A 14,528-nucleotide genomic window follows, 5' to 3' on the forward strand; every position below is an offset into this window, starting at 1 on the left:
TAAGTTCATGTGAAATTTGGCTGCCGTGAGTTTTCGCCTAGAAAGAAAAGACAAAATAAGAGTGTAGTTGAGCAACCCACCCCACCCGTCGCGTTTTTCATGTTAAGAAACATGCAGGTGTATCCGAAATTCCACGTGTCCCACAAACTCCAAAGTAGTACTCCAACAACACCCACTGAAATCTGAATGCCTTAATTCCAAACCCATTTTCATTTTGCAAAGTTCATCAGCTTCTATTGTCTCAATTATTCAGAAGGAATGAAGGGAAACAACAAGAGGCCTATATACGCCGTGACCACATGGGTTCGGCGCCAGCCCCCAAAAACGAAGGCCTTTCTCGCCCTTCTTTCCGCCATTGCCGCCCTTGTCTTCCTCAGGATGGTAGTCAACGACCACGACAACCTCTTCGTCGCCGCCGAGGCTGTTCATGCTCTGGGAATCTCCCTCCTCATCTACAAGCTCACCAAGGATAAAACTTGTGCTGGTACCCTTTCTTATCATATTGGGGCTTCCTTATCAAATTGATTTCCTTTTTATTCTTGTTGAGTCAAATGTTGTCATTGTGATTTTAGGAAAAGCAATAATATTTCTTAGAATAGTGTGTGTTTTGAATATTTGTAGGACTGTCACTGAAGTCGCAGGAACTGACGGCTTTGTTTCTAGCTGTTAGACTGTACTGCAGTTTTGTGATGGAATATGATATACACACAATTCTGGATCTGGCAACACTGGTAACCACCCTTTGGGTTATCTATATGATCCGCTTCAAACTCAAATCCACTTATATGGATGATAAGGATAATCTCGCGATATATTTGGTTGTAAGTATGCTTTTTCATTGTGTGTTAATATAATATTGGATAAAGTATAATTTTTGTTTCTAAAGATTGACAAAAGTTTAAAAATATCTCAAAATTTTATTTTGTTTCAATTTTGTCTCAAAAGTTTTCTATTTGCATCAAATATACCATCAACGGCTAAATTTTCAAAAAATTTAAGATCAATCTAACAATAATGCATGAAATTATGTTTGATTTACTTATATTGAAAGTTGTTATAAAATTGTTGAAATTGTCTTAAATTTTTTAAAAAATTAGCAGTAAGAAGTATATTTGATGCAAATAAAAACCTTTTGAGACAAAATTGAAACAAAATAAAATTTAGGAGTATTTTTAAAACTTCAAAAACAAAAAGTATACTTTACCCTATAATATATCTCATTTCTTATATTCAGTAACAATAATTGCTCAGAGTAGCATAAGTACGAAACTGTCATTGTTTGAATAATGCTTGTTCTATGATTACCTGAGTGCTCTGAGTGGCGAAATGCAGGTGGCACCTTGTGCAGTGGTGTCCTTCTTTATCCATCCAACAACCCGGAATTCTATCGTTAACAGGATTCTCTGGGCCTTCTGTGTTTATCTTGAAGCCGTCTCTGTTCTACCACAGCTTCGGGTTATGCAGAATACTAAGGTCTCCTACAAAATATATTTATGCCTTTTACTTCTTCCTTTGCATGTCATTCTTTATAACTCTAATTAATTCCTCAATTTAACTTTCAGATTGTTGAACCAATCACAGCACATTATGTTTTTGCACTTGGAGTAGCAAGGTTCTTGAGTTGTGCACATTGGGTCCTCCAGGTTCGGTCAAACTAACATGTCTCTAACTTTGTATCACCTAAATCGTGGAACGAAAAAGTGATAAAATAATGAGTTAATCACCTTTGAATTCGTAACTTTTATCATGTGCAAGTTCTCCTATCTTGAGTTAAAGGTGATTAAACTCTCACTTTCGCACTTTACCAATTTCGGATCACTTTAGAGGAACTTGTTCTTGTTCTATTCTGGAAATACTTAAAAGGCATTATGATCAGATTATTAACTGATGCTAAGAATTTTCATATCCAAGACCTAAGGGTAAGCATATTTAATCAGAAACCCTTGGTCTAGTGACCTATATATGATTATGCATATCTTCCTCAGGTAATCGATACACGCGGACGCCTACTAGTTGTTTTGGGTTATGGATTGTGGCCTTCAATGGTGCTTATATCTGAAATTGTCCAAACTTTTATCCTAGCAGACTTTTGCTACTACTATGTCAAGAGGTGCATAATATAAACTCCCATCAATTGAACAACCTACATCTTAATTTTTATGCTCTTGTTTAAATTCCTGATCCTTTGTGTTTTCTTTCGGTGCAGCATTATTGGGGGACAACTTGTTGTTCGGCTTCCATCAGGAGTAGTTTAAAACTAAAACAAATTGTCATTAAGATCCCTAAAAGAAGCTTTTTATGTGGGTCTGTAAAACATGTAACCTAAATAAACTTAATTTAGTACTTATCAGTAATTGACTCAAATTGATGTGTGCATGCCTAGCTAGCTATAATGACAAGTCAATTTGCCTGGGAATATTATTATATAATTAATAAAGAGAAAGCATGCATTTAAAAAAGTCGTTATCAACTTGAGCTGGATGTAAACAACAGGGACCTTTGATAAAAATAAAATGCTATGTATAAAAAAAACAACAGCTATCATATATTTATATATATTGTTTTATATATTTTTATTTTAATATATATTTTATACAGATATATAGATAGCTGGCTGTTTTAATACGAATAGTTGATTTCATATGATTGTGTTCTTATGTGCATTGCATCAGTTCCTGTTTCAGGGAATCTGAAAATTAATAGTTTTATACATTGAAATGTTGTATAATTTTATTTGTTTTTGAAAGATAATTGATAAAATGGCATGCAAACGGAGAGAGTACAGTAGAAAGAAAAGTTAAAAAGAATAATGTGACATAAACTATAGTTTGATCTTGCTACAGAATGCATGAACTGTGATCCAAATATATCACCATCGATCTACGAAAGCCTAACACTACGGAGGGCACTTGGTAATGTGTTTGGTTGTTAGGATAATAATTCAGCAATCGTAATTTTCCATGTATCCGAAAGACCGAACCCACCCTTCATCCTTTACTATTTCCCCTGCCCCAAAACACAATAATAATGCAACTTGCTCCTATAATTTGACTCTCCTTGGGTCGGCCATATTCAATTATTATTCATATATTTTAACATTGGGTTTGAAAACACTGATTCCCTTGGAATAATGAGGATTACCATTGCGAGAACGGAAGAAACCAATTGCTAATTTATGTATTAAGCAAATTAAATAGTGAGTAGGGTTTTTGGGGTTTTTGTCCACTGAAAAATTTTATTTGAATGATATCCTAATCTTTTTTTATAAAAAAATAATACTTACACTACATGTTTTGTGTATTTTTTTAAGAGAAGTATTAGAGAGATAAGAGAGATATTTGTTTTTGGTTAATGTTTAAAAATATGAATAAAGTATATGTATTGTTAGATTACTAAATTAAAAGAACTAAACTAAAGAAACTAAAGAAATAGTTAAGCGATGGCCAAAAATAATAAATTCTGATAGTTCATTAGTATTTCTGTTTGATAAATTTGATTAACTTATCATCTATGGTTCTTATCTATTAATCTCGCTTTAAGACAAATGGGTGTGAGTCTCCATTCTCATATAATATTAAATTTAAAGGTGTCGAACTCAATTTGGTAGTTAGGACACTTAATTTGATCCTTGAAGAACTAATTATGCAATGTCAGCCATTAGAATGCTACTTGCTCCTTTGTACTAGTGTAGTGGCTCAGCTGCCATAGTGTTTCCCTTCCTTGCTGGTATTCCTTACTCGGATTCGACTTGAAATGAGGATCAGGGTTCTCGCTAGATATGTATGATTCACCCGGTACCTGTTATTGGTAGTAGCATCAGTCTCTTTCCACTCCCTCTTCTGTCTGAGTTGAGACTTGAAAGGAAGTCTACTAAATGTAGGGATACTCCACCTGACAATGGTAGTCTTATTTCAATAATGCTTTTTTTGGTTACCTCTGTTAACTGGATTGGTGACGAAAAACTCAACTAAGATTCATGGTTATAAAGCTTAGGACCAAATTGATCATGTTTAAAACCAAGGGACTAAACTTACTATGAAGTAAAACTTCAGAAATCAAATTGAGTCTTCTCTCATTATTCTGCTTTCTTTTTCTTTAAGGATTTGTAGTAGTACATAGTTATGACTGATTTGTATTCGGTGGAGGTTAAAAAAGATATCTTAGATTGAGTTTGGATTCTGTGTCAGAAATAGAAAGACACAGATACCAATACTTTCTGTCTCTACTATTAGGAAGTTGTACAATTTTGTGTTTCTATAATGAAGACTTTCTGTGTACAGATTTTCTGTCCAAATATTGTCTTAATATGTTAACATTTGTTAATGCTATCCTCAAATGTGAACGAGTGTGCATCTATGTGAACTTTTTCGGTCTTCATAATCATTCAAACCAGCTATATAACATTTGTTCTTTTTTTTTTGGAGGGAGAGAGAAAAGGGGGGGTTGATCATCACCACACATTTTCCATTGTTGTTGCTGCATGATAAAACAACCATAACTTAAATGTGGAATGTTTCAAGTAACTTATGATATCCATAAACTACTTTTCAAATATTGTAATTTTCTAATTTTTTCCCCTTACAAGAGAGTAAGTAGGAAAAACTTGTAATATTACTAAAAAATGCTTCATTTTTTTATGCAGAAGAAATCAGAGATAGAGACGTTCGATGGATGTCAAAGCAGGCATTTGTAAGTGTTATTTTCTTTTTTAAATTAACTTTTATTTTCAAATAAGCAAAATTGAGAACAATTTTTCATGAAAATTAGTTTCTTTAAAATTTTTGGCATGACACTTTTCAATCTCTTTTGCTTTCTTTCTCCAGGGTTTGGGTGTCTTACATCCAGAAAGGAGGGAATCCAAACCAAGGGTATCGAAACCAATCAATCTATTGTATATTCTTAAAATAGTGTTTGCTTTTATTTTTATTTTTGTACTTGGTGCAATTTTTACACTGTTTCTTGATTATCTTCCTGAACTGATATTGTTTGTCAAGTAATACTGTAGTGCTTTTTCAATGCCTGAAACTGGTTCATTCCCATGATTAAGGAGCTTCATAAGCACCGTCACAATTATGAAATATTATTAGGCAATTCTATCTATCGATCACTGAAAAATTTTATTTGAATGATATCCTAATCTTTTTTTATAAAAAAATAATACTTACACTACATGTTTTGTGTATTTTTTTAAGAGAAGTATTAGAGAGATATTAGAATTTATTGTTTTTGGTTAATGTTTAAAAATATGAATAAAGTATATGTATTGTTAGATTACTAAATTAAAAGAACTAAACTAAAGAAATTGAGTTAATAGTTAAGCGATGGCCAAAAATAATAAATTCTGATAGTTCATAGTATTTTTTTAAAATATTTTTCTTTTTATAAATTTTATTTTTTTAACTTATTAATATTTTTAATTCAAAAATATATATATAAGCGATGTATATAACATTTTTTTAATATAATTCTTGATTTAGTCATGATAACTAAGTTAAATTCAAGATGTATCTCGAACAAACCATCATTTTAATCTATAAGTTCGTAATGGATAAAACAACATTATAGTCTCCATTGTATTCATTAATCTTCACACCAATAACTAAGATTCAAAATGTTAATTCACCAATCAATTTTGTTAGGGAGATAACGAAAAATCTAAATAATGTGAATAATTGATCCAATACAAGAAAAAAAAAAAATAAGAAAACTTCCTAAATTACCTAAGCCAAAAATTTCAAACAGTTATTTCAAAAATTAACCATTCCAATCCTAATTTACCAAAGAAACTTATCTAAATACCCTCTTTTTCCCCTCTCCCCCCAACTGTTTGTTACATCCTCATCAATCATCTCACCTCTCCGACGTTAGAAGCTCTCTTACCGGTTATCATTGTCCATCTCTGTAGCCCTTCTCCCATCATCGTCGCGGGATCATCATCAAATAACCATTCACGTAGTTATTAAAATAATCATCTGGCTGCCTAGTGAAATGATCATCCAACATTTGTTAATTGTATATACTTAAAATCAAACAAAATAATCATCTACATATCTAGTGAATTGAACATCTAGCACATTTGTAGGGTGGAGAGAGTCGACAGCGACGCATGGAGGCAAGGGAGGAGATCCAGCGATGGAGCAGCCATGCAATGACAACTTCGGCCAGATAATTGTAATTTGGTTTAATTACAAATTTTTATTTTTAAAATTTTAAAATCTAAAATTAAAAATAATTAATTCATACTTCAAACATGAAGAACAAAGTTCGATTCCTTCAAGAGCTAAAATATACTTCTAATACAATATTATATACAAAAATACTATGTGTCTAAAGAAAATCAGTCCACTAACATCTATTGTACAATATATATTGTTTAATTTATTTTCAACGTATATTTAGTATTTCAATATATATTTTAATTTATACGGATGAGTGACTTAGTGGCCGTTTTGTTATGTACTCCTAACTTGGTTATGTTGTATAATATATATACAAACAACATGATTTAAAGTCAATTATCTTAACCATAATAATAATAGAGCATTCTTTTGTTTACGGCCTTCTCTTTTTAACTATAAATAGAACTCTTTGTTTTCCATTATTCTGCGAACTTGTGAAGGAGAGAATATATATATATATATATCTACTTTTTAACAACCATAATAAGTCATGGCTCTCTCTAAGCTTCTAGCTGCTTCCCTTATTGTGTCTTTGCTCCTCCTCCATCTTGGGGAAGCTTATGAATCGGTAATTAAAGATTATTATATTTATACTTTCTTTTTGCCTTCTTAATTTCTACATTATAATTAATATCATTTCACTATGATTATACTCTCTTTTACTTTTTGATTCCTAACATGTAGCAGGAGGCACCCCAGCAGACAATTGAGGATTCTGTTAATAATAAGAAGATAGGTACGATAAATTTAAGTTTAATTTTAAATTTAAAAGGCGAAGGCTAATTATTATTAAGCCAGGTTTAAGGGAATAAAAAATGATATATAATAGCTTGATGGTTACATGGATCAGATTGCAGTGGAGCATGCAGTGTGAGATGCAGCAAAGCATCTCGTCAAAGGATGTGCAAGAGAGCGTGCGGAACATGCTGCCAAAGATGCAACTGCGTACCACCGGGCACTTCCGGCAACCAAAAACTGTGTCCCTGTTATTACAACCAAACCACCCACGGTGGCAGGCGCAAGTGCCCTTAAACCTTCTTAGCAGCTTCCATGCAAATTAAATCATCTCAACTGCCTCCAAATTAAATATGAAGACAAGTAATTAAGGATGATAATAATCGGATATACCCCTTTAAACTTTTAATAAGATAAACGTATATGAGATTTAATCAATAAGTTCTTGACTAATAATTAATTGCTATCTATGTTGTTTGTGTTTGCTAATTGCTATTATATATGTATGAGAGGTCATGAAATGATGTGGTCACGAGACCAGCGTCCTGTAACATAATAAGCTGTGTTTTGATTTCAATAATGCGTGTTGAATCCTTGTGAGTGTTTGTTTCGGAGTTAAAATAAAGTTCATCTTATGTATTTTATTGTCTTTTCTTGTAATTTTCATTTATGTATGTTATGATGTATGTTTCTATTATTTTTTATTTTTTCTTGACCATCTATAATAATGGATAATGATGGGTATATATTAAAATTAGTTATTAATATAACATATATTTTAAATTTAAAATATATATTGAAAATAATTTAAACAATAAATATATTTATATATAAATATATGATAATTTATTTTAATTATTGAATAATACTTGTTGGTCAACAAAGTGATATCGATAATGAAGCATTCAATCGAAGAAGTTCGTTGATAATCGTCTCGACAAAAGTAAGATTCGTTAAGAGAATTAGTAAACATTGTGTACAAGACGGTTATCAAATCTGCATTTAACGGGAAAAGTTACTTTTTGCAGTGCTCTAAAGTCGACACATGGCAAATCAGGATTGGTTAAAGATGTTTATAAACAACATAATGAACAACAAATAAGGGGTCAAAAAATTCTCACTCAAAAATACACTTATTCTCTCACACATCCTAACGACTTTCTATGACCTGTTTAAGTTAGTTTTCTGTGTAGGTTTCGTTCTATATTTCTTTTATGTTCTTGTCAATTCTACACTATTTTTTTTTATGTAAAGTCATCTCTGTTTTAGTTGTAATTTATCAAGTTATCTTTCTTTGTAATTTATAACCTTTACTCTGAAGTTATGTGAAGTGTTATTTATGTTAAATTTATCAAATAGATTCAATTTTTTTTCTTACTTGTTATTGATTTTGCAAAGTTTTTTTCTTTGTCTTCTTCATTGACAAAGTAAAGACTTTGACACAAATAAGACTGATACTTACAAAAGGAGTAGATTTTGCTTCTAGATATTTGATTTTGAACCATTCTAGATGTTTGCAATTGTCAAGTTGATCATTGGTTTCGATTGCTAAATATCTGCATAACAAATTGGCACACCTGGTAGGACAGTTTATTTGTGTGTCAAAATTTATGCATGCTTTGGTTTTTTGGTCAAGCAAACGTCGATGTATCTCAAAAACTTTATACTAAAAGAGACTTGACAACTGATTTAGCTAACAATATAAATAAAAATAGTTCTTTCTATAATAATTTTGTCAAATTTTCTTCAAATTGTATTTATGGTCTTGAACCTCTGGGTTTTGAAAAAGCCTCAAGATGATGACCATATCGAAAAATGTTTCGAATCTCAAGATTCACTTGAGGAAAATAATCTAGGAAATAATGAGGTTAAGAGGCCAACATATGTTAGCAAAAACATTGGCCCTGATTTTCGAGAAAAACTAATTGCGTTTTTGAATAAATACAAATATTGTTTTGCTTGGGATTATGATGAAATGTCTGGCCTCGATCGCTCTTTAGTCAAACATCGTTTACCTTTAAAAGTCAAATTCATTTGCATAGCTCGTTACGTCAATTGGGTGTCGAACATTATTCTAGTAATGAAAAAGAATAGGAAGTTACGTGTTTACATTGACTTTTGTGACTTAAATAATGCAAAAGATGAATATCACATTCCCGTTGTAGATGAGTTGGTTGATTCTACAAATAGACTTTTCATTGTTGAAGATTTTTCCAAAACGACTTTTCGATATCTTGGTGCTTTAGGTACTTATAAATGGGTAATGATGCTTTTTGGTTTGAAGAATGCAAGGATAACTTACCAACGAGTTATGAATGCTATTTTCCATGAATATACTGGGAAATTTATGGAGGTTTATATCGACGATGTCATGGTGAAATTTATCTCCATCGATCAACATCTCGATCATTTAAATAAAGCATTTAACACTATGAGATGTAAATGATTAAAGACAAATCCTTTAAAATGTGCTTTTAGTGTATCAACTGGTTATTTTTTAGGTTTTGTCATGCAAAAGAAGGGTACTGCAATCTATCAAAACAAAACCAAAACGACTTTTAGAATTGCCATCGCCCAAGTCGAAGAAAGATGTTCAATCCTTTTTGGAAAAAGTGAATTTTCTACATCGATTCATTTCCAAACTATTTGGTCAAACTCGTATTTTTGCTCCTATAGTGAAGCTCAAAGATGAATATGCATATATTTGGACACAGGCACATCAGCATGGCTTTGATTCAACCAAAACCTATTTGACTCATGCCCCCGTGATGGCCACAGTTCAACCAAATGAACCTTTAAAACTATACATTGCTGCTTTCTGACAACATTATTGGTTACATGTTTTCCCAAGATGATGACAATGGTAATGAATGAGCCATTTACTATTTTAGCAGAGTTTTGACAAGTATTGAATCTTGTTATACATCGGTCGAGAAGTTGTGTTTGTCACTATATTAAGCTTGCACTAAACTCAAATGTTATATGGCAGCTAAAACTGTCAAGATAATTTTTACAACTGACCTTGCCAAATATATACTATCTTATCCAATTATGCATGGTCGAATTGGTAAACAGATGCTTGCTTTACTGAATATGATTTACAGTATGTACCTGCTAAGGCTATTAAAGGATAGGTCATTGTAGATTTCTTGGTTGATTGACCAAACAATCTGAATGACTAGGAAGCAAATTATATTGAGGTTAAGCCATGCAAGTTATTCTTTGATGGGTGCTAATCATGCCACATGGTAGATGAAGGTTGTTGGTGGTTTTACTCCAAAAGCACAACATAGCCCCTATCATCCAATGATGTGTTGATGGGTAAAATTGAAAAAGTCTCATGAGGTCGTAGAGTCCTCAATAGTGCCAAGAATCCTTTTTGTGGGGTTTTATCCTTTTATACCAAGTAAGGAAGTTCACATTTTTAAAAGCAATCTTTGGGTTATTGCGAAAAGGTCGAGCATGGTCGACAAATGAGGCAACATACAAGTCATTCTTTATCAGAATATCTTGCCCTTCATTGCAAGAAAAATAGTGGAAAACACCTTTTGCTTGCTCCGGAGAGTTCAAGGGGCTTAGAAAAATAGTGAAGTTCATTTTTGATAGAAAAATAGAATAAAATCTTCTCATCATTAATAGTGTCGATTGGATCTTCGATGATGATGCCAAATTCCTTCTATAATATTTTCAGGTTAGTTTTGTCAGAAGATTCTTCAACTTTCTCTTTACATTTGCTTTTGGCTGGGGAAGGCTTAGATAGGGTGGAAGAAGCCATTTCTACAATACATGTGTGGAAACATGGTAACTAAAAGAGACTTTTAACCTAAAATTAGCTAAGGAAGACGAATAGTTACGCACGATCATAGAAATAAAAAAAACAAAAATGGGATTTTTGCATTGGCATTTTTGTTACTCACAAATAATAAAATTTTAATCAATTGATAAGAGAAATTTAAAGATTTGAAATCATTTCATGCTAATAGGTGTATCAGTAGCTGTTAATAATTGGTTGCAAGGGAAGTAGTAAATGGAATGAAAGGAAAGGAAAAGAAGAAATAGCATGCAGGAGATTTGTAAAAATGTGAGGGAGTGTACCAAAAGAATGCAGAAAAGAGTAAAATCGAAAGATTGAAGTCAGGAAACAGTAATAATAGTGACGAAAGTTAGGCACAGTGATAAGCAGAGGTAACCAATGAAAGAGGCAAGCGTTTTTTGTTAGCAGAAATAGAATTTAAAAAATGAAGGGTTAGAAGAAGAAGAAGTTTGGTTTTATATATGTGTCTTGGAAAATGAAATTTAAGAAATAAAAAAGGCACAAAAAGATTGATGGGATGTGAGGGGACGTGGGAACATTTAATGGAGTTACAATGATGATGGCAATTACTTGGGAAGTGAAATAGTATCATGAATTTATTTAAAAATAAAATTAATTATTGTGGCAAAGGATCGATCATACTCTATTGAAATAAAACCTCGACAGTGATGATGATCCTAGGGTGCAATTTATTGGTTGACAAAGTGATATCGGTAATGAGTCGTTCGACTGAAAAAGTTCAATGATGATTGTTTCAATAAAGATAGGGAATTGGTGAACGTTGTGTGCAAGATGGTTATTAGTTCTGCATTTGGTGAAAACAGTTACTTTTTGTAGTACTCCAGAGTTGACACATGGCAAACTAAGATTGGTTGAGGATGTTTTTAAATATTTTAATGAAATACGAGGGGTTGAAAAATTCTCACTCTAAAACACACTTTCTCACAAATCCCAATGATTTTTTGTGACTTGTTTAAGTTAGTTTTTTGCATAGGTTTCATATCACATTTCCTTTATGTTCTTGTCAATTATGCACTCTTTGTTTTTTTATGTAAAGCCATTTTCCTTTTCTTTTTATTGTAATTTATCAAATTATCTTCTTTTGTAATTTGTAACCTTTAATCTGAAGTTTTGTGAAGTATTAATTATGTTAAATTTATCAAGTAAATTCAATTTTTTTTTACTTTTTATTGATTTTCCAAAGTTATTTTCTTCTTCTTCTTTTTTATTGACAAAGTAAAGACTTTGATGCACATAAGATTGATACTCACAAGAGGAGTATGTTTCGCTCCCAAATATTAAATTTCGAACCATTCTAAATGTTTGCAATCGTCAAGTTGGTCATAACTTTCAATTGCTAAATATCTGCATAACAATTCTACTCTAAATTTGTCTTTAATAATTTTTAGAGTAATTATTCAAATTAGTCGTTTAATTTTTTAAAATTAGACACTTTGATCTTTCAGATTTTAAAATACACAAAATAGTTTTAAATGTTTACTTCTGTTAGACAATAAAGTTTCTTTCTATTAAGCACTAACGGTGACTATTGATGTGGAATGTTAACTCACACACGTGAACATTAAATGTCCACATGTGCGAGCTGGAAAATCAATCCCTAGGGTGAAGTATAAAACATTCACTAAAAGATTTAAAAAATCTCAGAGTTTTCCTAAAAATTTTTAAAAATTCCAAAATAATTCGTTTGAATGTTTTTATTTTTTTATTAATCAAAATAATAAAATATTATTGAAAATATATAATAAATATAGACTACAAAAAATAACAAAATATGTACTAAAAAATAATTTTATTTATTAACACTAAAATGTCATAAAAAATAAAATTATTTAATCATTAATCTATAATACCTACATCGAGATAATATAGAAGTCTTAATAATAACAACTAAATCTAAAAGGTTATTTCATTATCAAGACTATTATTTAAGCTCTTAAGATGTTGACACTAAATAAACTTAGAAAATATTCCTAAGTGATGACCTAATTGCTAACTTTGGTAGCACAAACAACTTTAATTACAAGCCTATTTTGTTCAACATTACAACTAGTAAATTTAAAAATTTTCTAAAAAATATTAACAGAACATTTGGATTTGCCAAGATATTTCTTCTTCAAGTATTGCAAAATATTACGAGTTTCACATTAGAATTTTATGAACCATCCACGTTGACCTTGTGATTGAGCAAAACTTACAAATTTAACTTTATAGATGACTTGGTTCGTATTATATGCAAGTCCCAAAGTGTTGCCTTCCTAACCATTTGCATAAATATTTTTAATTATTTGTGTGGAAAATTTAATGTTAAATAAGAGTTCTCCTATCTCTTCAAAGAACATACACTACAAAAAAGTTGGATTAAAATGACACTAATTTTATGACGATTTTACATAAGTCCCATTATTTTTTATAATTTAACAATTTTAGTCTCTGTCATAATGTTGATAATTTTTGTGGCGGTTTTAGTTTATCATGGCGGTTTATAACCGCCACTATAATTCCTTTTGTCTTTTAACTCGGAGTGTCATTGCATATGAGAGACTGAGAGTGATTAGTGTTGTTACATATATGGGTGACAAATTAAACGGGGAAGCCCGCCTTGCCAAAAGCCTGCCATCTGGCGGACTGGCCCGCCCCGCCTAGTGAGACGGTCTTGAATTCCTCTACCACCTCGCCTAACGGCGGGCTAGCAGGTTGGTGGGCCAAGTCTACCAAAATTTTCGTTTTTAATATTTTTTAATCACTAAATATTAAATAATATATATAATGTCACAACTATTTTAATAAATTTATAATTTCTAAAGATATAAAATTTATAATTTCTAAATTCACAAACATTAAAATCTTTTTAATTATAAATGTGTAATAAACATAATCATAAACCAAATATTTTGAAACAAAATAATAAAACTAACATTGTTCAAACTAAAACAAACATTGTCTAAAACATATAATTAAACATCTTCAAGTTTATAATCAATCAAACATAAAATATAATCCAAAATATAACATAGAACATTTTCAATTATCATCATCATCCTCTTGTAAATCAATAATATCATAGAAATTTGTAAAAAAATGGCCCTGATAAAAAAAAATGTCTGGCCTGCTGGGAAGCCCACCCTGCTCTGCCAAAGCCCACAGATTAGGGGGTGTGGGTTAGGCAAGCTTTTTAAGTTTCATGATTTCAAATTTCCAACCTAGCCCGCCTTTTTTGGCGGGTTACACGGGCCAGTTCGGCGGATTTCGGTCCGTTTGCCACCCCTATTTACATATCAAAAGGTGTGGGTAATGTGAATGATAGACTCTAATCTCTTGTTGTCTTTCATCTCCTGTTGCTGTCATTCATCTCCTCACTACTGTTCATTCCCTTGTTTCAACTCATCTTCGTGTTGGTACCTTCATTGAGCTTCTATGATCTGGTTCTCGATCTGGCTTGGATCTGAAGGTTTGTCGCTAGCGCTTATTTCACCACCGTCGTTCTTCTCCTTGCCACCCCTGATCCCTTTGCCATCACAAGCAACACCGTGTCACTACTTTCAAGGAGCTTTTATGATTTGGATCTAGCTTTGATCGTAAGTAAGTTAGTCACCACCGCTCATCTCCTTCCTTTATTTATTGTAACATCCTAATTATCCTAAGCCTTACCTCATGCCATAAAGCAAGGTTAATCAGAGGTCACGACAATCCTAAGACTTATACATAAATATATATAGAAGGAATAATAATTCTAGAAGCCCGATGAAGGAATATGCTCAAAAACAGAGTTACAAAAGCGC

At 31.7% G+C, this 14,528-nt stretch overlaps 2 protein-coding genes and 1 long non-coding RNA gene across 5 annotated transcripts; all 3 read left to right on the forward strand.

Moving 5' to 3' along the window:
• LOC107609897 (putative ER lumen protein-retaining receptor C28H8.4) lies at positions 100–2,454 on the forward strand. The gene is made up of 6 exons (XM_016311955.2): positions 100–484; positions 622–821; positions 1,333–1,473; positions 1,563–1,643; positions 1,986–2,110; positions 2,207–2,454. The coding sequence occupies exons 1-6, from the start codon at positions 259–261 to the stop codon at positions 2,253–2,255; spliced, it is 822 nt and encodes a 273-aa protein (XP_016167441.1). The 5' UTR covers positions 100–258; the 3' UTR covers positions 2,256–2,454.
• On the forward strand, positions 3,486–5,042 carry LOC110264297. 2 transcript variants are annotated; one of them, XR_002350206.1, is made up of 3 exons: positions 3,486–4,519; positions 4,643–4,689; positions 4,824–5,042. It is a non-coding gene; the product is annotated as an uncharacterized LOC110264297 (long non-coding RNA). The 2 variants fall into 2 exon arrangements; XR_002350207.1 differs by having other exon boundaries at positions 3,486–4,040.
• Positions 6,578–7,553, forward strand: LOC107608097 (snakin-2). Of its 2 annotated transcripts, none has more exons than XM_016309989.2 (3): positions 6,578–6,747; positions 6,864–6,915; positions 7,030–7,553. In XM_016309989.2, exons 1-3 carry the CDS (start codon positions 6,670–6,672, stop codon positions 7,209–7,211), a joined length of 312 nt encoding a protein of 103 aa, XP_016165475.1. In that variant the 5' UTR covers positions 6,578–6,669; the 3' UTR covers positions 7,212–7,553. The 2 variants fall into 2 exon arrangements, with proteins under 2 accessions (XP_016165475.1, XP_016165476.1); XM_016309990.2 differs by having other exon boundaries at positions 6,867–6,915.

The sequence above is a fragment of the Arachis ipaensis genome, chromosome B07 (genome assembly GCF_000816755.2).
Source record: "Arachis ipaensis cultivar K30076 chromosome B07, Araip1.1, whole genome shotgun sequence".
Lineage (NCBI taxonomy): Eukaryota > Viridiplantae > Streptophyta > Magnoliopsida > Fabales > Fabaceae > Arachis > Arachis ipaensis.

Bases quoted from the DNA above. Each gene is read 5' to 3' on its own strand.
- LOC107609897 (XM_016311955.2), top strand. From the start codon at position 259: ATGAAGGGAAACAACAAGAGGCCTATATACGCCGTGACCACATGGGTT. The intron at 485-621 runs GTACCCTTTCTT...GAATATTTGTAG, and splicing joins CAAGGATAAAACTTGTGCTG to GACTGTCACTGAAGTCGCAG. The intron at 1,644-1,985 runs GTTCGGTCAAAC...TATCTTCCTCAG, and splicing joins GTGCACATTGGGTCCTCCAG to GTAATCGATACACGCGGACG.
- LOC107608097 (XM_016309989.2), top strand. From the start codon at position 6,670: ATGGCTCTCTCTAAGCTTCTAGCTGCTTCCCTTATTGTGTCTTTGCTC. The intron at 6,748-6,863 runs GTAATTAAAGAT...CCTAACATGTAG, and splicing joins TTGGGGAAGCTTATGAATCG to CAGGAGGCACCCCAGCAGAC. The intron at 6,916-7,029 runs GTACGATAAATT...TACATGGATCAG, and splicing joins TGTTAATAATAAGAAGATAG to ATTGCAGTGGAGCATGCAGT.